The sequence below is a fragment of the Typha latifolia genome, chromosome 11, assembly GCF_019914945.1.
Source record: "Typha latifolia isolate L0001 chromosome 11, TyphaL0001v2, whole genome shotgun sequence".
NCBI classification, from domain to species: Eukaryota; Viridiplantae; Streptophyta; class Magnoliopsida; order Poales; family Typhaceae; genus Typha; species Typha latifolia.
In genome coordinates, this window is record NC_133096.1 from 2,500,468 (window position 1) to 2,528,175 (window position 27,708).

The window sequence follows — 27,708 nt, forward strand, 5'->3', positions numbered from 1 at the left end:
ACTTAGTGGAATACCAGTCAATTCAACTTAGTTTCACACAAGATAATTCGTTCTCAATTTCATAGGTAAAGTAATCAGATTAAACTAGAATAGAATTGCAACAATTCAAGGATTATGCTGATGTGCTAGTGCCATTTTTGAAAAGCCATGTAGGGTTTGAAAACCCTAAATCCTAGAATTCATTGGCATCAGAATTCTATTTCTGAATCGTTTTCAGCTTGATTCAATTGGACTTCAGTCATGCAAACATAATCATGTAAACCATGCAGCTCTCACTCTCATATATTTCTCAATCATGTAAAAATAATTCCAACAAGATTCTATTGTAAGTGTGGTACGTCACTACATCATTGTGAACACCACATCAGTCACTGCAATCACAAGCCCGAGGAACTAATTAACATGAGATTCATTAGATGGGTTTGAGAGGGGGCCTATCGACATCCCTGCCTGTGCAAAGATAATCCCAGTAAGAATGTGTGGATATACAGCATGAAGTGGAACTTGAAGTCCTTTTGCTCATTTGGTTTCTGATGTTCGTTGCCTTAGCGTGCAAACTTGTTTTTCAATTGCCAGCACCAGATCAGATGAATGAAAAAATAGTAGCGTGTATGAAATACCATAGCATTCAAGGCTTTCGCAGCGCAGATGCTGCTCCCATGACCACAGCCATCACAAGGCCAAGGCCAGCTCCAAGAGAAGCACCAACTGCTGCAGCTGTAGTAGAGCTTCCCTTTTTCTGAGGTTTTTGGTTTGCATCCTCAGAGATCTCCTTTTCTCTTGCCAATTCGATTGACAATCTTTCACCTGCAAGTTCCTGTTGATGTATGCAAGGCAAAGGTCACAGCCAGGTGAAAATAAGCTTTAGCAAAAGTATTAAATGACAATAGCTAAAGTATTATATTAGAGGTGCCAAAAGTTAATAAGCCCAGCAACCATTGATATTCTCATAATCAATCTGGAATAGAAACTTCATAGTTGTTTTTACTTTTCTTAAGTTCAACCAAATAGAGAACTACCTGGAAAGCCACTTCTTCATTACTCCGGAGCACTTGATGTACAAGTTCACGAAGAGCTGTAACACCCTCAACGGGCATAACAACAGCCTTTCGCTGGAAAGGCATAAGAACAAGATTGATAGGAGAAAAATTAAATTTTGACACAGCCTCCTTCTTGCCCAAGATTTCATCAGCTGAAATCAGCGACTGCAGATCACTACCAGTAGTTGGCATAAAAAATGGGCTGGAATTTAAAACTTTGGTCATATTGGGAGATGCTTGATATGCTTCCATAGCAGATGAGATCAACATGTTCTGTTGATGTGCACTGACTGAAAATTTATTGGTCATGGCAAAAATCCAAGGGATACCAAGAGCCTTGGCCTCATTTAAAAGTAGTGAAAGGGCTGGCTGTGGCGGTGAAGTGTTAGACTGGTGATGGCGTGGTATCTTCTGTGATAAGTTATGCACAAGAATAATTAGGTCCGTCTTCCTGCTGAGATCACGTAAACCCATCTGCAGTTCTTCTTTGAATCGAGTGGCCTCTAGATGTAAATCCTGTAGAATGAACATCATAGATTATATTCAAAGTAATATAGACAGATGGATGTCCACTGTACATCAAAGTACGAGTAAAATCGAATCAGACAGCTGTCAACCCACATCCCGATCTATATCTTTGCCCTGGATAGGGATATTAGAAGAATAACAAAACAGATATTGATTGAAAAAAAAAGAGACATACTCGTATTCTGGAAAGATAAAAATAAGTCAACCAAGTACATATTTTGTATGCATGAAAAAAACTCTTAACATTTTGCATCCCTTTGAAAAGAGCATGCTAGTTAAATAAATTTTAAGGTTAAAAAGCATAAAATATACCAAAGTGATACAATAAATACTAGTCTACTAGAGGATTATGAAAGTGTGCTACTAAAAAGGAAAATAAGATCAACTGCAATCAAACAGAACACTAGAAAATTTGCAATACCAACTCCTCTCACGTATATAAATCCAAATCAAAACGAGAAGAAACCGTAAACCCTGCACTAAAAGCATTCTTAGCCTCACTGAACCATTTGCTGAAAGGTAAACATGGATTCAAGGAATAAAAAGAAAAAAAATGTTGAGCAGCTAGCTGCTAGATCAGATTACTACAAACACCTGTTGTAGTTATTAGCACCAAAGATTTAAATTCTCTTCTGAAGCTGCTTCAAAGGTAATATAGTAGTTTTGAAGTTTAGATAAGCAACTGTCATCTGTTTGGCTAGAACTGGGAAACAAATATGAGCTATAATTCAAACCTATTCAAACCCCAATTACATATCAACTAGCAAAATGCCCCAGATATCTTGCAAGTGCCAGTGACCTACATGGTTGATACTTCAATTGCTTGATACCAACTCCTCAAGGTATATAAATCTGAGTCAATACAAGAAACCAAAGACTGAGCTATAATTTAAACCTATTCGAGCCCCTGTTATTCTCCACCTTGGCATTCTATCGGGCATTCTATCGAGCACTGGCATTGCCAAAAGAAGCGGATACCTTCTTCAAAGTCGAAACAGCCCTCATGGGGCTTAGAGGGCACATTTCCCATGCTCATTTCCTGGGCAGCATTGGCTGTGTTCTTCTCAAGGATAGAAGTGCTATGGATAAATTCGGCAAGGGCATCATTGCGCTGACAAAGAGCTGATCTTGGCACAGAAATCCCCAAGCCACCGAAGGACGGTAATCTCATCTTCCCAATAAGTCAGAAAAGTTCCCATCCACATCAGCCTCTAGTCTATGCTGGTCCTTTAAGTTTTTTATTTCACAGTATAAAGACTAATCTTGGGAGCACTAATATGATACATCTAGCTTAAATTTGCTAGCTATTATTTATAAGGGTCTTTCTACATAGATCTAGCATTTTGGTGCTAGATCTATAAATTATATTCTTTAAAATGTAGGAATCAAAGGAAAATTGGATTTCCTCCAAAACTTCCCCCAAACTTTAAAAAAAATATTAATATGTCAAATTCATTCAAATTGAGTTAAAATTAGTATATGAACATATTAAATTAGCTCCATATGAGTTGATTTGAACCCACATTTTACAATTTTTAGCTCAAATTTTAGTATTAGTTTCTCCCAAAATTTAAAAAAAAAAAGAAAATCTAAAATTAAAATGTCAAATTTATTCAAATTGGGTCAAAATTGATATAGGAACATGTTAGATTAATTATTGAACTATTACCAATTAATAAATATATTCAATCATATTATGTGTTGAATTATGTTTTTACTTGACTATTGTTTTATTTTTTAATAAAATAGATCATTTATAATAGAAAATTTAACAAATCACACCCTACATTTTATCTATTTTATGATTCACCCCGTCTTTGAGTTTTTATAATCTGACCCCTATTTTTTCCTTATAATTCTCATTTAACCCCCTCCGTTAATTTAAATGGTACTAGCAAAGTAATATTCCATTATAATATATAAAATTATTTTTAAATATCTAAATTATCCATATCTTCCTCACAGGAGGGGCAAATAAGAGGAAAAATAATAGTGAGGATATTTTAGTAATTTGACCGATATCAATTAGTCAAAATAACATCAGTCTTATAAAAAATTATAGAAAAAAAGAAGAGATCATATTACAAAAATATTAAAGACAGGGTATGAATTACAAAATAGGTAAAATATAGGGTCTGATTTGTAAAATACCCTTTATAATTATCTAATCATAAAAGACTCTAATGTAGACTTTAATACATATATTCAAACCAAAAACACATAAAGACCTAAAAATTATATTAGAGGCATGCCACTAACACGCAGAGGCATGCAATATTGGCACGACCCGGACATGGAATCGGGTCAATTTGGACTAAACATCTGACCCATTTTCACCCCTAACTTCAAGTATACCATAAACATGTAAGTATTGGAGCTACTAATTTAAAAATACTACTCTCTACACTTCTAGTAAATATTTTACTTATAGCATTTAATTTAAACCAACAATAAACCGCCGACCAACACGGCACGGCACGGCATGGCAAGTACAATGACACTTGTCAACCTGCACGGCACAGCATGACACGTGTCACGACACTTGCTAGCCGTGCCATAAAAGAGGGAGAGAAAAAAGTAAGGGACTACTCACCTTTGCGTCACAGTCGCTATCGCCACTCGCCGCTCACCCAAGCTCACACCCCCGACAATTCGGATTTGCAAATTAAGTTTTTAATATCTCTCTCTCCCCCTTTTTTTTCCTCTCTTAAGCTCAAGCTAGGGCACCCGTTGAGGTGTCAGCTCGGGCAACAACGACTCAGCAAGTGATCAGTGATGGCAAGCTCGACAACGAGATCAATGGCAAGCAGCAAAGCTACTAGGAGGGGTGCCGTGTGGCACCCCTCGTGCCATGTACTAGTACCCCGCAAATATGGCTATCTATGATTTACACAATCCATATCTCATAGACATGGGGTTACTATCTAGAATGTAGAAGTTAGATCAATGCAAAATACAGACTAGCAAACTAGCGCACAAGTCGATGTTTCTAAATAAATGTATGAGAAACAAGAGAAGATTTCCTACTTCCTAGTTCTCTGCTTTTGAAGCTAACATGGTGCATTGTTTAAACTTTTTCAGATTAAACCACATACTGGAGGTAAATATGAGAAGGAATGTTTTGCAATACCAGAGGGATCTGTAACAGTCCGTCAAAGTCATTAAAATTCCTTGATGATCCCATAGAGCTATTGTAATTTATAAGGAGCTTCTTAGTCCTGGGACAGCTTCAATAACTAAAGAAAAATTCAAAATAATAAGATTTAAAAATTCCAGGGTTGTCAATTGAGCTCATTGTTCGGGAACAGATCATATTCTGTTCAGCTAGAACTTTTGCAGACATCAACTTACTCATAGGTGAGTTAAACATGAGCCAAAGTTTTAAGCTCGAAATATAAACGAGCCAAAAAGGAGTAAGGCCCAGCTCGCTTGTGTTTGGCTCAATATAGCATGATTTGTTACACATAACTTGTATGTTGAAGTTGAATTCCCTCAGCCATTAAATTCCATGCTGGAAGTTTACTTTTCATTGACTGACATCTGCGTTAAATTTCAGGACAATTCTGTATATTTCTGACAATGCTTCTTACAACTTTTCGGAACTTCCTAACGCGTCACTCTACTTAATGTAATAAACAATAAACAATTATATAAAGCAAAAGCTAGAACTTCAGTTTTGTTAATAAATTAGTCAACTGTTCATTCTCAAGCAGTAATGGACAAAAGTTGACATGTCATTTCTAGCAACTTTAAGAATAATTTAAGTAAAGGAGTGATCAAGAAATTGTTTGGAGCTTCAGCAGCTGGAAGGTATCTAAGTAAATACCCAGATGCCAAAGAAAATTAATTTAATGAAAATGTTTTCCAATGATACTAGAAAGTATAAAAATGAAGACCAAGACTTGAGTAATTTGAAAAATATAAGAATTCAAATCGCTGCCAAAAACTGATCCATAAAGGTACTTGCTTTCTGTACTGTTCTGAATGTACCAAAGGAAATCATGCTATCATATAAAAATGAGGTAAACTAACAGTACCTGCAAGTTTACACCTGTCGAATCCAGATAGCACACTCCACCTGTTACCCCTTCTTTAATATCCACATGTGGATGAATAATTTCAGGATAGGCATTTTCTCTTTTGCTAGATTGACCTAAAATTGATCTAAATAAGGAAGTTTTTCCAGAACCCTGCAACCAATGAGATAAAATTAATATTTTGACTGCTACCAAATGGTCTATGGCAAAACAAAAATTACCTCAAATCCAAGTAGCCGCACCCTCCTTGTTCTCAAATGAACCTCTTTACTTGCAGTAATGAAATCACTAGTACAGTATATGATAAAACGATCCAAACCATCAGAACAGCCTTTTCTATCATCAAAAGGAGACCCTTTTTTACACTCTGAAATGGAAATGGAACACTCTGCCACTGGGGAAGTGTATATAGGAAGCAAATTATCTTGGACAATAGGATACTTTGGTGGCGATTTTAATGGAGCACCAACTAAAATCCGCATTTTCTGCAAAAGAGGTTGTACTTCAGGATTTGATGAGTATGGAGGTGGTGGAGGTAGGGACTCGACAGCAGTTGAGCACCTATACATGCCATAAAATGTTACACATCTAAACAATGATAACCAAGACATGGAAGAGGAGCATTCAGTTTTCTGCTAGAAAGTTCTGAAGTATGAACTGAACCAAACAGGTTCAATAGAGAACATAGATTCTGCAAAATGCTAGATCTACTACTGTAGTATTCATTCATGATAAATTCTAATTGACCCATTTAATAGAATAAGAATAGCTGATTAAGTTTAAGATGAAGACATGGTGCAGAATATCGAGTTTGTAATGAAGTAGACAATCATGTTGAGTATATTGTCTAGGGACATGTTTATGCATATAGGGAACATATAAGAGGGTAATTATTTATGCCTGCTTTCCAGTGAATCACAATGAGACAAATGAGGGATTTATCAGGGCAAAATAAATTAAATGATTAGTATTATTCCCTCTTTATATGTGAACGATCAATTAATAAATTGAGGACATTATCGTACTGTTAACAGCATTTACATTTTAAAGGACTATGTGACCCATGAACACATACTGACACAGGAGTGTACGACATGATTTTTGGCAAGATGCAAACAATCACAGATTTGACATTTGAAGCTAATTAAATCTTCAGAAACAAGGAACATGTACCAGCTTCCATTAACTTGAGCCTGAACAAGGGTACACAAGTGTAAACCATGCCCAATAATATCAACTTTTAATGGCTCTGAATTTTTATCACCAGGAACACCAGCCCATCCAAGAGGAACAACAGAAGTCGCTGTTCGAATAACAGGAGGCTCTACAATATTGCCAAGTTCTACAGAATCAGAAGCTGCCAGTCCAAGCAACTGTTGAAGATGTGGAAATTGTGGCAATTGTTCTATTCCCATAAAGGGGCCTACGTTAGCAGACATACATAGGTCATATATTCTGCAAAAAGAGAAATAATTAGTTTGCATTTTCTTCCTAAGAGATACTGATAAAAGAAATGCAGAATTAATGATAAAACAAGAAAGGTTGAGAAGTTCTTTGGTTATCTTTCACGGTTAACAATACATGAGCACCAGCAGAATGAGAAATTAAGTTTGCTATCTGAGATGTCGAGTTTTCTAAACAAGTACAAGAAGCATATGATCGAACGTGACGGTTTTGACACAAACCACAATAGAGAGGTGAATTTGGTACAAGATGCTAGTTTGTCGGTAGCAATGGTTGTCAGCGAGCTCATTGACAGTAATCATTGCTTCAGAAATAGGAACAATAATAGGAACAATAATGATACAAAGCATAATTTGCTAATAGATTAGCCATTCACACCATAAACCCAGTCAAATCTTGTTGGCCCTTCTCTATGCTAAAGAGCCATCAAATTTCCATACCAGATTAACGACACAAGATTATAGTATTAAATGTATTATAGTGACCTAATAGATCAATAGAATAACCTTAGACAAGGACTGAAGTCTGCTAGTGATTACGTCTCTCAACTTAAGGAATACATGATGAGGTGCAATGTCATCAAAGACGAGAGAATGGCTTTGAGTTGTTTCTGGCATGGCCTTAGTGAGGATATTAGGCAGAAATTAGTGTTCTGCGAGATAAATTTGTTGACATACAATTTTGCACTGAAAAAATGACGTCGTCACAAAAACAACAGCTGGCTAGGCAACCTAATTGTTGAATTCTTTTCACCATTGATCCACTTGGAGCCGGATCACAAAATAATATTGATACCTCACAAATAATCAAAGCACACTGCCCACTAGTCGAGACAGAGGCAAAGGTCCGCTAAATGACACTATGCCATCAAACTATCCCGGTCAATATTACAAATGTAAACAAGTGGGCCATGTGGCCATGAATTGTCCTACTAAGGCCATATACTTCGGGTCTTCTTTAGTTTGAGGCCATATACGTCAGGTCCGCTAAATGACACTATGCCATCAAACTATCCCGGTCAATATTACAAATGTAAACAAGTGGGCCATGTGGCCATGAATTGTCCTACTAAGACCATATACTTCGGATCTTCTTTAGTTTGAGGCTAAGTCCCGAACTCGATTAGTTAGTCTCATTTCTTAGTCTTAATTTTTTGGAGAGTGAACTTGGTTAGATATGAAAAAGATAACAAGATGTTTAATTACTAAATTAAGGTAGGGATCTCTAAACCAGTTTAGGAGGAGAGCAAACAAGGCCTTGGGGAAACAGATGAACACAATGGAAGAGTACAATATTGACAAGCAAGTTTACGAACCTAACCCTGAATTTTATTGTGTTTGTTTATAGATCTAGAGCTCTTAAACCTTTAGACTTGTTTCTTATGTCATCACATGCTAGGATCTCTGAGCCTACAAAATCATTTACATATCATGTCCATTCATTACATCAAGAGATCACTAAATGAATCAAAACTAGTAATTTTCAATATAAACTACAAGCTTATTGGCGTAAGCATATTAAATAATTTTCTGTTGGAGACCGTCATCATTCGTGTCATATATGAGTGATTTCCATCCAGAATCCCAAGGAAATTGCAAGCTCATAGAGTTGGAGCTTTCCAAATATTAAGATGGATAGATCAAATACTTGTGTCATTGGCATTCCTTATGATTATGGCATTAGTTCCACTTTTAATATTGCGGACCTAGTTGCTTACAAGAATCTTTTGCCTATCCCAGATGACCAATATAATAAACATATCCCTGCTCTACCAAATAAACCTATTTTTGACCCTCTCACTTCCTCTTTTCCATCTACACAAAAGAGATAGATGCTATTTTGGATGAAGAGATAATATCTACTATGAAAGGAAGAGCTCACTATTTCCTAGTCCAATGGAGAGACTATCCAGATTCAGATACCATGTGGATTACTCATGATGAACTACAGAAGATTGATGTGGATATATTGGAGCACTACCTAAGTCACCTGCAGTTTGACTCAATTAAGTCAAGTTTCTCCCACTCCGAAAGAGTTAGTGCGAACACATGCCAGATCATCAATCAGACACGTGTGCAGTCTCAGGCCACCTAGTGACACTTTAGTTAGGTGACAAATCATGAGGTAAGGAATGTTGAGGATATTTTAATCTTTTTTCTGTTATGAGTATTTTAGTTCATTTGTCTTTTTAGGGTTTGCTTATATAAAGGCTTATTATCTTCATATTTGAGATTAACAAATATTTTTGACATTACCTTTATTTTTGTTGGTGGATTCCAACAGCCCGCTAGTGGATTCTATGGGATTACTTTTGTTGGTGGATTCCAACACTCCAACAACGTTCTCCGACGAAGATTTGATGGCCTCGATCTCCAGCGACCTTAGATAAGTTTTTTTTTTCGTTTTATTTTTTATTTTTTTCATTGTGCAGCAGCTGCACCTATAGCAGGTGCTACTCTGCTGTTGCAGCAGCACTAGCAGTGGTAGTAGCACCTGGTGCTGCTGCTGCTTATGCATTTATGTTGTTCAGCACCTGCAGCAGGTGTTGCTGCTACTACTTATGCTGCTCAGCACCTGCAGCAGCAGCACTATTGGACCTGGTGTTCCGCCTCATAAATTTTAAATTAGTTTATATTTTATTTTAATTTTTGTTTATATTTTTTAGTTGCAAAGTTAAAATATCAATGGCTCCAAAAGAGAAGTCATATGATACCGACATTGAGTGGCAACATTGCAGCACTATTGGGCAAGATAAAAGACGTGTTAAATGTAACTGATGTGGAAAGGAAATGAGTGGTGGTGTCAGCCGTTTGAAAGAACATTTAGCTAGAAGATAAGGAAATGTAGCAGCTTGCACTCAAGTGTATTTGGAAGTTAGAAAGCAGATGTTGGCTCATTTAATTGGCAAAAAGAAGGATAAACAATCTACATAATAAAGAGAATCAATGGTTCATGAAGAATTGATGCATAATCTTGTACACATTGATAATGATAGCAGTGAGCAAAATGAGGAGGATGAGGAGAAGAGACAGATGAGGAGGGCAATGAAAGAGAGGAAAAATATGCACAGAGAAAAGGAAGAGATGAGAAGAAACACTGGTGGTAACTTTCAGAGACCTAGATCAGTTAATATACGAGGAGAGAGAGAATATAGGAGCAGCAGTTCTACCCATAGGACTCCTGGTGTTACAGCATAGTCTAGAAATATTAGACCAATGGATATATATTTTCAAAAAAAAAAGGGTCATACACAGACTTCTATCAAGACAGCTCTCAAAGGAATTAAAAATGCAAATAAACACATTGGTAGGGCTATCTCTAAATTTTTCTTTTACAATCATATTCCTTTCAATGTAATTGATAGTCCTTACTATCACACTATGGTGGATGCTATATAATCAATAGGGTCTGGTGTTCCGCCTCCTAGTTCAAATAATATTGCTACTAAATATCTTGACTCAGAGATAGATGAACTTCATACTTACATTGAGACATTTAAACGGTATTGAGATGAATTTGGTTGTACACTGATGTGTGGTGGGTAAAGTACACAAAACATAAGAAATATAATTAATTTCTTAGTGTACTCTGACATGGGGATAATATTTTTGAAGTCTGTGGATAATATTGCTCATTTCAAAAATGCAAATTATATTTGTTAGTTGATGAATAAGGTGGTACAAAAATCGATGAAAAAAAGAGTAGTCCAAATGGTTACTGATAATGGGGCAAATTATAAAGCTGCTGGAAATTTACTAATGATAAAAAGACCTCATTTATATTAGACGTTATGTGTTGCACATTGTATTGATCTAATGTTAGAGGATATTGCAAAAGAGCCTGAAATTGACATGGTTATACGTGAAAGTCAGAGGTTAACAAATTTTATATATAACCATGGTTGGGTTCTTAATTTACTCAAGCAGATGACTGGTGTTAGGGAGATTATCAAACCCGGCATCACTAGATTTGCCACTCACTTTTTAGCTTTGAAGAGCATCATGCGCTACAAGGATGATATTATGCGGATGTTTACATCACAGGAGTAGTCTATAAAAATTAAGAATATGAAACCTAAAGATAAATCTTTATGTGAAATTTTAAAAAATATGGCTATTAGAAATGCATTTTGGGATAATATACAATTGTCACAACAATATTTGAGCTTCTTGTCAAAGTATTAAGACTTGTAGACAGTGATGACAAGTCTGAGATGGGTTTCTAATATGAGGCAATGGGCATAGCAAAAAAATCAATAAAAAAATGTGAGTCAAAGTTATAGGAAGGAAGTGGTGGAAGATGATTGATTCTAGATGGAACAAACAACTACGTAGAGATATACACAATGCCAGTAGACATGCTTTTAAGTTTTAAGTTTTAATTTACTAATTTACTTTTATTTATGAATATTCAAAAATTTGAATGCTTACAAATTTTAAATTTCTACAGGGTATTTTCTTAATCCAAGATTTTAATTCTCTAAAAATGTCAATAATGATAGTGAAGTATTGTTGGAGGTTAGAAAGGTAATCAGCAAGCTTGAGCCCGATATTCATAAACAAATCCTTTGCGATAAAGAAGTGAGTTATGATTCAATTAAATAATTTTATTATTATTTATTTCAAGTTTTAACTTTCAATAAAGTATACAATAAACTAATAATATATTTCTGATTTCAGATGGAGAGATATAGATTGAGAGCTGGGCAATTCAGTACTGCTAAAGTTGTTACAGCTATATCTCATAACACTCCAGCTAAATGGTGGTTTATCTATGGATGGGAGGAGGCACCAAATTTGACGTCAATAGCAAACAAGATTTTAAGTCAAATTATATCTTCATCACAGTGTAAAAGAAATTGGACTACTTTCTCCTTAATCCACACAAAAACACGCAACCGATTGACAATGGAAAGATTGGAGAAGTTAATTTTTTGTCATTATAATATGAGACTGAGGGAGAAATTTAAGAAGAAAAGTAGAAAATGAACAACTGATTGATTTAAATCATGTTTTTGATGAAAAAAATCCCTTGACTCCATGGATCAGAAAAATAGAGAATAGGTTATTAAATGATAGAGATAATCCATGGTTAGATGAGATATTAGGAGAGATCACGACGAGAGCAGAGGCTGGTACGAGTCATTCAGCAGCGAGAGATAGTATACCTACTAGTACTAGTCATAATCCTGATGATACATATGGTGGTGAGATCGTTACATCTATATTTGTTGAGAAAAGTCAAGAAGACATAAAAATTGAAGACAGATAAACTAATGATGTATATATATATCAACGACGTCGTCATAAAAACGTTGCTTCCTATGATTATGGTACATCAAGTATTTATTGTTTGGAGCCATCACAAGATCCATATACTAGTTATTATCCTCAGTATCCTCAGTATTCTCAGGCACAAGATCCAAATGTTGGTTATTATCCTCCTCAGACGCAAGTCGCACAATAAGATCCATACCATATTACTAGTATGATGGAATCACTTTTTGGAGCATCAGATTCCAAATATCAATATTTATAAACTTATGGTGATTATGATGATAAAGACTAGAAATTTACGAGAACCAGCTCGGTATTCATCAAAGTTTTAAATTTTGAGTAAGCTAATACATTTTTTAAGTTTTTAGACTTCATATGTGAGTAATTTTTGTTTTCTTATTTTTTTGTCATTTTTTCTAAATTTTTCTGCATTTTAAATAATATTTAGAATTTTATATAATTAAAAAATAGTCCTATCCGATACGAACAGCCGATACGACCTATGCGTATCGTTTTTCTGGACGATCGATACCGATCCCGATCCCGATACTAGGAACCTTGTAATAAAGGCTAGTTAGTTGGCTTACAGAAAAGCCCGCAAAACGTTGTTTTGTGGGCTTAATCGCTCCTAGTGTGTTTAATTGCGGACTTGATTTGCGGGCTTATATAAGATGCAAGACAGTAAATATATCTCCTATATTCATTTAAGCTAGCAAATTATTATTATAGACACTATATAAGCCTACAAATAATTTAAAAATTACACTTAAGCCTGCAAATGACTATTATAGACACCACATATTCATTTTAAACATGTAAATATATTTCCCATATTCATTTAAGCCTGCAAATTACACTTAAGCATGCAAATAATTTAAAAATTACACTTAAGCCAGCAAATAATTTAAAAATTACACTTAAGCCCGCAAATGACTATTATAGACACCACATATTATTTATAAATTATAATAATGACTACCATCATTACATGATAAGGGTAATTTTGTCCATTAAATTTACATCTCATCCATTTCCCTCCAAAACCAACACTTTTTCACTTTTTCACATCATATATAAATAATAAATACACTCTTAAACTAGTTCAGAACTAAACACTAGATTACCTTAAACTAGTTTAAAGTATTCAAATCAAGACTAAGAAATAAGACTAACTAATCAAGTTCAAAGCTTAGTCTCAAACCAAACAGAGCCTAGAAGACTAATTGTTTGATCTGAATGTAAGAATCCTTGGATTATGAGAGATGTACCAAGAGTGAGTTTGCAAATAATATTTTAGGCATTAGAAATTACGCTCCCTGGATTATGAGAGCCAACCAACCAAACTGTTATTATGTCTAAGAAATAGGAGATCCCCTCTTTGCAAAGCTGGCATGTTTGAAGTAATCAATTGTGAGTTAAAGATAGAAGCAAACATACAGAATAGAATACTGTTAATATTGTCTAAAAACTTATGCTAAAAAAAGTGTAGAAATTTGTGCAGAAAAAAGTCAAAAATCTTTCATGGTAAAAATGTTAATGTGAAAATTAGGCAATTTCTTACTTCTGGAATCGGGACCTATATGACTTCATTGAATGTGATTGAAAACGCTCCTTTAATTCTGTTATAACAGACCTCACCTGTAAGTGCCTTTGCCAGGCAAAGCACTACGATGAGAAGATAAAATTTGCAGAGCTTGAAGAATATATTTAGAAATATTGCAAATGCTCGTACCGATGTCATTTTGGAGTATTCTGCATCAGAGAGCGACTTTACAATTGAATCTCCCAGGAGGTAGAGCTGAAGAAATCAAAGTAATAAGAGTACTAACAGATAATCTTGAATAACCACTTACTTTCACACTTACAAATTAACATACAGAAATAATGACACTTAGACCCCTGAATTATTGTCTATTTTCATAAAGGCCCTCTCTTTTATTTTTCATGACACACAGCCACCTTAATATTATGAAGACTCCAAAATGCCTCTTTCACTAGTGTTAAATTTTTCCATTAAAAAATATTACATGACTATTATGTGATTTATTTTAGGCCCTATAAGGACCATTTTACTCTTATTTTAGAGAAAAGATAGAGAGAAAAATTAAGGGTAAGAAGATTGTTTATCGTTTTCGTTAACATTGTCAGGGTAGTGAGATATAAGATAGTTGAGGAGGGTCAAAGTATCACAAAAAATAAATAAGGAGATCTATGTGAAAATAGGCTCTAGTTCATGAGATTTACATGTAATTAACCCTAAAATAAACCAAAATAACAACATAAACTGACTGATAAATAAATAGATGTAATGCTATAAAATATAATAAAGAACCACTCCTAATTTTTCATTTTTCAAAATAGGGTCCAAAAGAACGATGCATCTTAAATTTTGTTGAAAACTGATCCAGGTGTTGGTTTGATCTTCAACCAATAAGCCATGCCGAAACTAACTCTCCACGCAAATTTGCTTCATTTTTTTATCCTTACACCTCTTTTTTTTTAATAATTTTTGATATTATTACAAAAAGAAGTTATTTACCTAAAAATTTTATATACTGAGTACTAAGACAAGCTTGAATAGCTGCTCGGCTTACTTTCACAATTAAAATAGAGAAGTTGGATTGACATGTTGATCAGCACGATCTGCACAAGTCTATATATATCATACCAGTGAATATCAAAATACTAATATAGAAGCAGTATCTCAATACTCCCTAATGGGCACCCACACCGCCCGTGTCACTTAATAGTGAGCATAATTTACTTTAAAGAAATCAAATTAAGGTTTTCTTATATCCTTTTGATTCCCCTTTCCCTTTGGTGATTGACTTGTAAAAATTATACTTACAAGTTTTAGAAACCAAAGGAAATCTTTAATTTTCCAAAGTTAATTTCTCCAATATAAAAGATCTAAAATTATTAGGGAGAATCATCAAACTAGAATCCAATTGCATGTGTTACAAATATATCTAGTGTTAAATGACTTCAATTTAACCCTTAAAACCTATTTTAAGAATCTACAAAGCAAGGTATGAAGTTTTGGTTTCAATTTCGATCCATAGAAAAATAACAAAATATTTCAATATTCCAGTTGATTTCAAAGTTTCAACCAATTTCAGAATCTTAGATCGGAGTTTTAGTTCTTTCGATTTTGATTATCTCAAAACTAAAAATTAGGAACTCTAAGAATTTCTTTAAAAAATAAATAAAGCATTTTAGGATTTTTATTGTAAATATCAAAAGATGGAGGGGGTTTCTTGAAACTTGAAAGAAACAGGAAATCTAGAGTATAGCGGTCTAGAAGATATAACCATAGTTTAAAGTTTCAATATCGGTTTTGGTTTCGGTTACCTTAAACAAAATGTTTCGATCAAGTTTGCTTGTAATTTCGGTGTCTCAGTTTGGACTTCTTTTGACAAATAGGCTTCTTTATCTTATTTTCAATGCATTACACAAGATCTAATAGCATATAAGCTATGAGATTGATATTCGTTTAGGTACAATTTGGATTCAAGTCAAATCAAGTTTGGTATATAAAATGTACTTTAAAAAAACATTGTTATTAGGGTTGTTTAGGTCAGATGCTAGCTTTTGGGAAAGTTTCAAATCAGATTGGACCAAAACGCAAAACGTCTCAGTTTGGGGCAAAACTTCAAACCATGATCTCAAGTTCTCAACGATCAAGTTATCATCGACTAGCCTAAGTTAGTGCCAATAAAGAAAGAAAAATGAAAAGGAGTAAAATGTAGGGTCAATATTGTAGCTATAATATTAGTGCCCATCTCTCTCTCTTATAGGATGTTTCCATCCCACACACAGTCCAGGAATTAAGGGTGTGTTTGTTTTAAGGGATGGGATAAGAGAGGATTACATATGCCTAGCTTATCCCTTGGCTAATCCCTAGGGACTACTAACCCAGTCCTCATTTATATCTTTTGTTTGCTTTAGATTGGACTATGTGAGGGATAACAATAGTTTTTAACTTGTTATATCAATTTATATTACTATTCCCATGGTTATATCAAATTACATTACTATCCTCATTACTTACCCCACTTTATGGGATATGATATTCATTCTGGATTTCATATCCGGTCCAATTTTTTTCATTTATGTGGGATCTATGGGATTATTAATCTAATCCCTCCCCTTGTGTCGCATAAACAAATGCACCCAAAAAAGAAAAGAAAAACTAAGCTAAGAAAGACTATTGTAGCCCCCTGATTAGGGCTACAATTATGCCACAAGGTCCTATTCTCTAATGTTATTGTGCATGTCTGACAACCATTATTTAAAAAAAAACATCCGCTTTAATTCCTAGATTCCCACTTTAAATAGAATATAATTAAGCTCATTTAGCGCCTAGGTGACCATCTTAGCATCTCGTATCATATTTTAATGTCTAATTGGCTCTAAAATTCAAAATTATTGTATATGTTGATGAATTAGTGGATTCTAATCAATAATGGTCATGCCAATCAGAACGGGGCATGCCAACGGCATACCGGCATGTGGCATGAGGGGTGTCGCACAACACCCCTCCTAGCGGCGATCTGCTCGTTGTCAAGTTTACGTCGTCATTGACCTCACCATCGTCATTGCCCGTCATGCAGGAGAGCTCCGTCGAAAGCATTGTCACGTCCCATGCGAGGATGCCCTAGCATCAGCCCCAGCCCGAGGAAGAAGACCTCGGGCGTGTCGAGGCGGGTGAATAAAGGGTTAAGTTGCAGATCCAAAGGCTAGGGCATTCTCGCGTGGGACGTGACGATGCCTTCATCTCCGGCAGTGAACAACAACAGCAAGCGGCGACGGTGAGGTTGAAGAGTGAAGTGCCGCTAATATCCCTCCTCTTTTTATCTCTCTCTTGCAGCACGTGCCATACCGTGCCCTGCCGGCTAGTGGTTGGCACGGCCATCCATGATTCTAATAGCTTATATAGTTCTTAACAAGAATGTATTAGTATATTGTTTATGTATAAATTTTAACTTTCTCTCTAACTATTGTTTCTTTTATTTGTTTATTTTTTAACCATCTTGAATTCTAAGTGACCACCTAGGCGCTATATAATCGCTTGTCTGCCCATCTACTGCCTACAGTTTTTAAAACCTCGTCAAAAAATAAAAATTAAAAAATTAAAAATAAAAAAAATAAAATAAAAAATAAAAAGGCTGAAGTGATTTTTCCCTGTACTTATTTCTTTTGTCTAACTGGAATCTCCTTTGTTCCATAGTCAGCGAAAACACAACGAACGACATTGAAGGGCATCTCCTTTGGTTTCAGACACACTTTGAATGAAACAAATCAAAACTCGACTAACACCTACTGCAGTTGGCTGATCCTTCTAGCTTTTTGGGTTTCAATGTGTTTTTTGGATCAGGTTTCCCTGTACTTATTTCTTTTGTCTAACTAGAATCTCCTTTGTTCCATAGTCAGCGAAAAGCACAACGAGCTAAACAGCAAATCAGCTCGACATGGCACATGCCGGTATATGTACTATGCCATGCCAGGTCAACAATTACCCATGTGCCTCTGGCATGAGGATCCTTGATAGAGCAAACTAACAACATGAATTGACCTTTATGCATATATGTGTATATATACATGAATTGACCAAAATAGCTTCTAGTGAGTGAAATATGATCCAAGTGTTGGTTTGACCTTCAGCCTGTATAAATATGTGTACATGACAAGTTAAAACCAAAGAGCCACGGAATGAATACAACTTCAAGTACCATTTACCAAGAACAAAACGAACTATAGAAAAGTTACTATGAAGGGATTTTAGAAACCGTTTAGTTTCATATATTTATACCTCATGAGCATAATATAAGCCCATAAGAAAGAACACAAGGAAAAGGAGAAAATTACCTACCTGCCCAAATGGTACATATGAAGGTAAATAAGGCACTTTACGCCATCTCCTAGAATCTTCAACTCGAAGGTTGCGTCTTCTATTTGAGTAGCTACTGTTTGGTTCAACAGGCACTTGATCTGTGTCAGGAAAAGGAGCTAGAGAGATCCCTTCAGAACCCTCCTGTATTTCAAGAGACTGGGCCTCTGCTTCTGACTCATCATCCTTAGACAGCAAACTATGGTCCGTCTCTAAGGATGCTTCCCTTTTAACAGATCTTAAGTTATCTAAATGCTTCCGAACTCCCTCCAAAGGAACGAGCCTTGAAAGTCTCCAGAATGATGTCTGAACTGGGCCAACTCCCAGAACGAGTTGTTCACCATCATTTTCTTTTGGCTTTCTAGGACTCTGCACCTTCATAGTATCTTCAGGTTTTGCAGCAGTAGATGTTTGCAGAGCCTGAGCATTATAGTGATGAAAATAGGCAGGAGATAAAATCCGTGGCACCAGATCTTCTGGTATGCAGTAGCTTTTGAAGTAGCTTTGCCATCCTTTCTGATGAACATAACTAAAGACACAGATAAAGAACATCAGAAAATGATTTTACTTTTATTATTTTTCATTAACTAGCTGTGCAGCTTAATATATTTAGCATTAAAAGTGACAAGATAGTATTACTCAATAAAATTTTCTAACAGCTGGAAAAAAATTGACAAAATAATTCCATTTTCACTTGGTGACATGAAACCTACTCTCTCAAAGCAGCATTCCCAACAGGTGGCTGGGAAAAAGTGATACACTTCACTTGAACTTCTCCTTTTTCCTTAGATAGAGTAGAAGATGCCAGAAGTCGCAAGATTGCGAGTGTAGACAATGCGGCTACCTGCCATTAGCAGCAGATAGACAAGGATCACCATGAGGCAGATAAATAACAGCTCAACTGGATCTGACACAGTAGGTTATACCTACCGCACCACCAAGCGAATGCCCACAAAGAACAAGCTTCCGATTCTTTTTCTGCGCAAGCTTATACAACTCCAATGCAGGAATTCCCTTTGCGCGAGCTAAGAATCCCTAGAACATATATTTAGGAAATAGTACTACTATTCTCAGTGCTCTTCTAACAAAATAAGATAACACATGAAGCAATCTTCCAGACTTCAACATTACCCTAGAGTGTGTAAATTAGAAATACAGCATACCCTGTGTGCAGCAGGCTTTGATTTCTTCGATCTTTTTGGTTTTCCCTGAATAGAATTGGCAAAGTTGTCTTCAATCTTCCTTTGCATGTTGCTTTGGTCATTTTCAGAAACATCAACCAAATCAAAATCTTCATTGTTATCCTCATGGAATATGGCACCTTGGAGTATATTTGCATCAGCAATGACATCTCTACAAAAGTAGGAACAAAATATAAACAGATAACGCGGCAGGTTTGTAAAGTGGATGCTTGTTTGTTTCCAGATAATGCTTACCTGTATTGCTTGGTTCCAATAAATGTAGCATACAATGTGTCACCAGCCTCGGCTAAAAGATACCTACAAAGTTTAAGGGATGTACAGCATCAATATCAAAAAAAATAAAAAAAATACAGGTCGTAGTAGTGTCATAGTGTGAAAAATTGTCATTGATTGACCTATAGATTCATTCATCCATACAAACTAAACATCCAAAAGAGAATGCAGAGAATGCCCAACCAAATATCTAATTACTAACTTTTATGATGCAACAAAATAAGATGCTGGGATTTGTAAATCATGGATGAACTCCAAGCTTGAGTGTTGTTCAAATCCAACATAGCATCCAAGGTCGAGATCTACGGAAAAGGGAAACTTACCAAAGATAAGGAAACCATCTTAAATGGCTGAAATGAAAGGTTTTCTCCTGATCCACCTTAAATTTTTTCTTCCTTAGCTACAATGGTATATTTCAAACTGGGAAGAATTTTAGCAATCCAGTTTTTATTTCACAACACTAGAAGAATAGGGAGCTTCCACATGGTACATGCTACACATGTGTATCAATTATCAACAATATTCATATATACCCTCTGCATCAGTATCGAAGTTCAAAAAATAGGGAGCTTCCACATGGTACATGCTACACATGTTGATCAGTATGGTCAGGATGAGAATCACTGGTCTACTGTCTACTTGTACTCATGTCACATTGTGTCAACGCCAGAATTAATAGATGAAAGTTCATAGCAAGTTCCTCCAATAGGGTCTATTTGTTCAAGGGAACTGAAAACCTTGAGCTCAGAAGTTCCTTTAAAAGTAAAACTGTAAGTTGTCTGTTTCGGGAGGAACTGCCTACAACTCTTTAGTCAATCTGCTAAAATCCCTGACGATGTGGACATAAACTTTGCATGAGAGGGACCAAAACAAATTTGCTAACTAATGAGGTGTTTATTATTTATCTAAAAAAAATTATCCCCAATAACTAATAATTTGCAGGTGGCAAAATTTGCCCAGAAATCATACTTAGTGAACCTAATTAAACCTTATCTAAATGAGCTAGACTCAAACACAACTAGGCTCAACCTAAAACGACCTAACTCAGCCAAAATCAAATCAAATATTAGCTCACTTTTGCATGAACCAACAAAATCCTCCCTCACCCCTCACCCCTCACCCCGCACCCCCTGCTATCTCTCTCCCTTATGATCCACTGGATTTTCTTGCAGAGCCATAATAGCTGAGATTCTTCCTATTTTTTGGGCATTGGGGGCAACAACCGCAGGAAATGAAAAAAGCCTAACTACAAGAAGTTCTTGGCCCTGCATATTGGTGTAAGTTGGAACTTGGAATATTAAGCCATTGACATGCAAAGTAAATTTGATCAACTTGAAACATGATGTTGCTTATTTTAGACCTTCAAAATTACTCGTGTATTATTAATTATTGAGCTTTGGATTTTAAATCATGCTTTATAGGTTATGATTTTCCTGGCTTTTGGGTGGATTCACCCACTAAGCTAAAATTTGATAGATTCTAACTCGAAGATCTTATCAAACAATACCACAAATGTAATCTTCTTAGCCCCCATTTATTTTAGGAATCTTCTTAGCCCCCATTTATTTTAGGAATAATTTTTTCTTTATTGTGGAATATAACCTCTTAATCCAAAATAACAACTAAACATCATAATAGTCATATTCTAAAATACAAATACATTTCATTAACATTACATATTATACCATACACTAACATAATTACCAATTTATCATTGACATCTATCACATCAATCTACTTTATATCTAACCAAAGATTTTTTATTATAACTATATAAAAAATATAATTCATTGTTTCCATCTTTTTCTTCACTTTTATCATATTAAAAGTAATTATTATTATACCTTATTCCAGATTACTAGCAAACATAAGAATAATTATTCCTAAAATAAAAGCCTCATTTTTTGAATAACAAATAGGAATACCTATTCTATAATTGCCTTTATTCCTAACATGAACGACGTCTTAGTCCTTTTATATAAGTTTGACCAAAATTCCAAAAATAGAAGAAAAATTATCATGGATATTGAATATCATATTATTCTTGTGGAACTTCCATGCCTCTTGTCCCCTTCTTCTCGTCTTTTGTGGCAAGTACCATGTTTTCTTTTCTCTAGTCCACCACTATCTAGATGAGCTTTTTTTTTCCCCCCACAAACTAGATGGGTTGATTTTCTTTCCCCCAGAGTTAGGTGAGTTGCTATCTTTTCCCTAACGGCATAGTGAGTTATTCTCTCTTATCTATCTAGCTATGCTAGTATAGAATGGGTAATTAGAGATGGAAAGAAAAGAGATTCTTTCAGGCCTTGCTTTCTCTTTCATTAGATGTAGATCTATGTACCTCCTGTTTTTCATATCAACATTTTCTTTCCCTAAGCAACATGACTAAATTAGTCGAGCTAGGAAAGGCTTCGCTGCTTGAAATAGGTTTAGCTAAGTTCAAGCTCCACTGAGCTTGCCTCATCCACTCAGATCCCGAAAAAACCTACTTTTCATTTTGATAATATATAATTGAGATCTGAAGTTCCACCGAGAATAGAATAGTACTAGCCAAAAATTATCGAGAACTAAGGTCGAAACATATAGATGAAAGTTGAAACAAAGATATTGAATATTAGGATCGAGGTTGATCACCCCAAAAATGATTATGTATTAATGATATCAATCGTATCGATCATTCGATATCAGATTATTTTTAATTATGTAAAATCTTAAAACTTATTTTAAAATACAAAATCCTAAAAATTTAAAAAATAAAATATAAAAATATAAATTGCTTACATATAAAGTTTAAAAACTAAAAAAATATTAATTTCTTAATATATGTCTCTCTCCCACTCAGTCTCACCCACCCTCCCACTCACTCTCTCCCACTCTCCTCCAACTTATCCCTCCGCCTTACTTTGAGAAAACTCTTTTATCCTCTTCCTTTCCATCTTCAACAAACTCCTCTCTCTCCCTCACACACTCCACTCCCTCCTTCTCTATCTCTCTCTTTGTTGCTATAGTAGAGAGGGAGAGCAAAAAGGAGAAGGAAGAGAGATGTACTAAGTGTTGTGTTATCGGATTTGTCCGAGGAGCTCGCTGGATGTCTACTTTGATGGATCTATGTTGGAGGACTTCATTAGGGAGGAGTATGGAGAGAGAGAGTGAAGGTATGTGGACCTCTTCTCCGAATCTTCAACCTATTTCACTAAGCCATATTAGGTAGTTTTGGTCGATCCAGTCAAACCTATCTTGATACGGCTCGAGATCATCCAATCTTGATTGATACCCCACTGAAACTAGTCAACTAACTAATTTTGGGGTGGGATCGGTCGATCTAGCAAATATCCTATTGAGACCATAGTTCGCCGGATCAACTGATCCGAACTCTCTCTTTGTGTCTTTTACTCCTCACTTTCTCTTTCACTCTTTCTTTCTCTTTTTCTCTCCTTACTATATAACCATTGCTTCTCTTCTAGAAAGATCTAGCTCAAGGAACTCCGACAACACAGATCTAACTCCGATAAACTTCAATGAACTCCGATATATATTTTTTTAATTTATTTCTTTATTTTTCTCTCAGTTTTTTTATTTCTTTCACTCTCTCCCTTATTCTTCTCTTTTCTTCTTCTTCTTCTTCACTGCACCATGATTTTCTTTCTTTTATTTAATTTTCTTTCACTCACTCTCTTTCTAACTTCTTTTTAATTTTCATTGCACCATAGTTTTTCTTCCTTTATTTTTCTTATTTTTAATAAAAAAATTTCTAATTTTTAAAAAAATTTCCTACATTTTTAAATAATATTTAGAATTTTACATAATTAAAAAGTCCGATCCGATCCAAGCGAGCGATATGGCCATACGTATTATTTTTTTGGAAGGCCGATCGCGATCTCAATCCCAATTTTTCGAACCTTAATTGAAACCAGTCAATAGAGTGATTTCGGAGTGGAATTGACTGATCATGATCCGTTCCAGTCGATCTCAATCCGGATTTACTAAAAATGAGAACCTTGGTCAAAACTAGCAAGATTGTTGGTATTGACTTTTGTTTTGAACCAACTTCAGCTAAAATCGTTCCACTTTAGTGCAAATTTTCAAGTTCTTCTAAGGAACAAATTGAAACCAACCAAACTCAATACTTCAAACCATGTAGATAATGAAAGCATGCACCCACAATACCACCTGCACACCATATACCATAGGAGACAGCAAGTTTCCTTGAAAGGAGAGGTATATACTATATAGAGGCTTATTCAAGCCAAAGATCTCTCAATGTGTGATAAAGTACTTTCTTGCAAAATTGGATGCTCAAGAATAAATATCTTTGGCTGAAAATCCAAATGCTAGCCACCTAATTAGTTAAAAAGCACTCTATCCACTCTATCCAACTACGTGGCAGAGAAAGTAAGCCTAGCCTACCTAACAATGTATTTAACTTTTGCCCTTACATAGAGGGGCATTCTTGTTTTTTCACCTTTTCGGTCAACTGTGCCAGTGGGTCAAAAGTTTACAAAAGTTTAGAGGGTTGGAAAAGATTGATAGCTGTATGTCAAAATAGGCAATAGTTCAGGGGGACTCAGTGAAATTATACCTACTTTTCCTCAACCCTAATATCATAAATCACCTAGCAATTAGCTCTAGCCTCTAGCTAACGGTCAAGTTATGTTCCAAGGTTAAAAGAGAAACCAACTTTTACACAAAATGTGCCCAAGGATTCATCTCTCTAATTAGAAATCTATAAGATATATTCTTTATTATACTAGCTGTATGTGCCTAACTGACATAGATCAATGAAGACTTCATCCTGAACTGTTAACCTTTTCGACCACGATGAGATGTAATAATGGGCCACTATATATAGAAAATCAACATAAATCAGAACTGTTAATTAGCAAACTTGCAGCTATTTGAAGTCAAAAATTATGATAATCAGTAAGAATGCCAACTGACCGATGAGGTACATGATCTAAAGAAGGTTGCACTCGCTCGAGAGAAACAATTTGGCCTCCAAAGTCAGATTTGAACTTGTTAATATATCTAATCATTTCAGAAACTGGCCGCTGTAATACAAAAGAAAAACAGAACAACAAATAATATCAACAGCATGTGCAGATAAAATTGTCACATAATTTATTTTCTTTACCTTAGAAGATTAACAAATCAAAATCATGTGAAACATTCATGGAAAAGTTACTGATTCTTGGCATTGATAGACAGTCAGTAGAATTCAAGTTTCAATTACAAGACCTAGGACAAGCAGATGTTTGACTGGATAACAAAAGAATTAAACTCCAGGTATCACGTCCTCTATACCGGAATGTAGATATACCTAATTTTCCCCCTTGCCTGTTAGTATATGCACCTAAACTTACGAGTTACGAGCATGAGCTAGTTCACGTGTCTGAATCTAATTTATCTTAGCTGATTGTAAAATCACATACATATACTCTATAAATGCATAACATTGCTTGTTTGTTATTTGTATTGATCACATTGAATGTTGAGTTTCACCATCTTCCACCTTTTCCTTCTGTGCTAGTATTTTTCACTGAATAAATTCCTTGATCCTGACCAGTTCAGCTATTAGAAATTTAGAAGAACCTCAGTGTGCACCCTAAGGTTTTGTTTATATATTAGGAAAGTGTTATTCACCTGAACCGCTGCACAAGGAGAACCAATAACTGTCTTGATCATAAGGCAGATACATAAGCTAATACGATTTTTTTCTTTCATAAATAATGATTTGCCCAGAGTTAATTAAAACCAAGTAACTTGCTAGTCTAATAACTCTGTGCACGGCATCAAGTAAATCTAAAGAGGACTGCTCTAGCTTCCCAAAACATCTTTAAACCCCCTTTACATGCCCTACTGTGCCGGTTTCTAGTGCAGCTGTAGCAAATATCGTTTTTCATCTCTGCCATGTCATAGGCCAAGGCATCTACAGTAGGATGGGATGAAGCTTTTCTGCACTTCCCAATCCAAAACCTTTGCAGTTCACGACAGCTGACACCACAGTTGGACAGCATAACTAACCCAAACTTTCAGAACCTGTCCATCATTTTTGTCCTTAGTGGTTTTCTTGGAATAAATGAATTGATAATCATTCACCAATCTTTGCCTCAAAAATCAAATCTTAGATCAACAATCCAAAATTCACGGCTTCCTAACCAAAAAAATTAAAAAAAAAATAAAACACCAATTTGCTTTCTGAATTAACGTTATCAGATCTTGTTAATGTTTCTTTCACAAAAGAACTTTGTTCGTCCTTCAAATAATTGGTGACTCTCTTAATGTAATGGAATTAGTCATCATTCGCCATTTCCTCCCTAAGTCTTAATATTAGTTAGTCCTGCAAAAATCTTTGCCCTCAAAATTACATTTTTACGTCATCAATCCAAAATTGATGGCACCAATTTGCTTCAAAACAGGACCAACATCACCAATTCCTCTAAACTCGAAAAAACAAAGGAAAGAGAACCTTATAGACGCACTCGGAGAGAACCATGGAGCAGAGAACTTCTTGGAGATCAGCAACGGACTCGACATTGACGGCGCTGCAGAGGTCTTGCAGCTTCCGGCGCCGGCGCTCGTACTCCTCCCTTAGCCGCCGCTCCTGCTCCCTCCGCCCGCCGCCACCGATGACGATGCCCTTCCACGGCAGCCACTGCAACTTGGGAAGCGGCGGCGGATGCCATGCCGCACCAACCCTGGCTGCCTGATCTTTGATCCACGACTCCACCTGGCTCCGGAGGGATGCCATCGTGAGAGAGATGCCAAGAGAAGACGAGAGAATAAAAACAGCAGATTTATGTTCTCACAAGCAAGCATATTCGCGGGGCCAATAGATCTGAAAGTGTGTTAGGGAAGCGGATTCGGATTTTGATTGGTTGCGGTAAGTTAGGGATCCACATTCATTTGCGATACAAAAACAATTTATTTCTTTCCTAATTTTCTAGGGTTATTTGCACCGAAAACTCACTTAATTTTTAATTTGGTAGCCCAGGATTATTTTCAGTTCTCTTCCAACTTTGCCCTTCTCGTACTCGAGTATTGCTGCCCCGTTGCAGAGAGTGCAATTATTAACTTAAAATAAAAAAGTAATATTTTTATTATCTTCCGTCGTACTTGAAGAACGAAAAAGGGTTTTGCTAGGGGATATCCATTGTAGCCATCGTCTTCTTCTACTCTAGGGTTTTCGCTTCATCGTGTCCCCCCTAGTAATCTCATCTAAGATTCACTCTAAAGGTATTCTTCATTACCGGTAAGCAAGCAAGATCTTTTGCTCCATTTTTTTCAACTAATAGCATTGAGGTTATTGTTTAAAATTTTTCTCTTAAATTATTATCGGAGGTCTTTGTTTTTGTCTGTATTCTGCAGTGAAGATTTTTTCTAGTTTATAAAGATTTGTGAGGCCATTTATTGAGAAAGCCTTCTTAATTTTGTAGGACCACCGTTTTTTAGTGAATATGAGAATATACAAATAGTTGTGATGTATTGTTGATGTTACTTTCTTAATTAAATTACCAAAGTTTATTTACAAAATTCATCCTTGTTATTTTCGTTTCGTAGTTTATTGACAAAAGTTAATTAGGTTCCGTAATTTATTAATAAAATTCGTCCTTAATGTTATGTTGTTACATAGGTTTCGCAATTTATTAATAAAATTCGTCCTTGTTATTATTTAGGTTTTGTAGTATTGACAAAATTCATCATTTTTATTTTGGTTTCGCAGTTTATTAACAAAATTCGTCATTGCTGTTAATTAGGTTTCGCAGTCTATTGATAAAATTCGTCTTTGTTAATTAGGTTTTGTAGTTTATTGACAAACTTCATCCGTGTTAATATTTAGGTTTCACAATTTATTGACAAATTTTATCCCTATTATTATTTAAGTTTCGTAGTTTATTGACAAAAATCATCATTGTTGTTATTTAGGTTTTGCAGTTTAATGACAAAATTTGTCTTTATTGTTATTTAGGTTTCACAATTTATTGACAAAATTTGTTCTTG

General features: G+C 35.4%; 1 protein-coding gene across 1 annotated transcript; it reads right to left on the bottom strand.

The window, feature by feature from the left end:
- Positions 1 to 257: 257 nt before the first annotated feature.
- LOC140798150 (uncharacterized) lies at positions 258 to 26,528 on the bottom strand. The gene is made up of 14 exons (XM_073151910.1): positions 26,177 to 26,528; positions 24,649 to 24,758; positions 19,672 to 19,734; positions 19,399 to 19,588; positions 19,162 to 19,270; positions 18,949 to 19,075; positions 18,218 to 18,764; positions 14,078 to 14,143; positions 13,907 to 13,983; positions 6,779 to 7,060; positions 5,827 to 6,166; positions 5,606 to 5,758; positions 1,020 to 1,556; positions 258 to 817 (listed from the first exon to the last, which is right to left on the bottom strand). Exons 1-14 carry the CDS (start codon positions 26,456 to 26,458, stop codon positions 629 to 631), a joined length of 3,072 nt encoding a protein of 1,023 aa, XP_073008011.1. The 5' UTR covers positions 26,459 to 26,528; the 3' UTR covers positions 258 to 628.
- Between the last annotated feature and the right edge of the window lie 1,180 nt (positions 26,529 to 27,708).

What these genes read in the sequence shown, in the direction of transcription:
- LOC140798150 (XM_073151910.1), bottom strand. Translation starts at nt 26,458, where the DNA reads ATGGCATCCCTCCGGAGCCAGGTGGAGTCGTGGATCAAAGATCAGGCA. An exon ending in TCTCCGAGTGCGTCTATAAG is followed by an intron (nt 24,759 to 26,176) that starts GTTCTCTTTCCT and finishes TTTGTATTACAG; the next exon opens with CGGCCAGTTTCTGAAATGAT. An exon ending in AATACTCCAAAATGACATCG is followed by an intron (nt 13,984 to 14,077) that starts GTACGAGCATTT and finishes AGGCACTTACAG; the next exon opens with GTGAGGTCTGTTATAACAGA.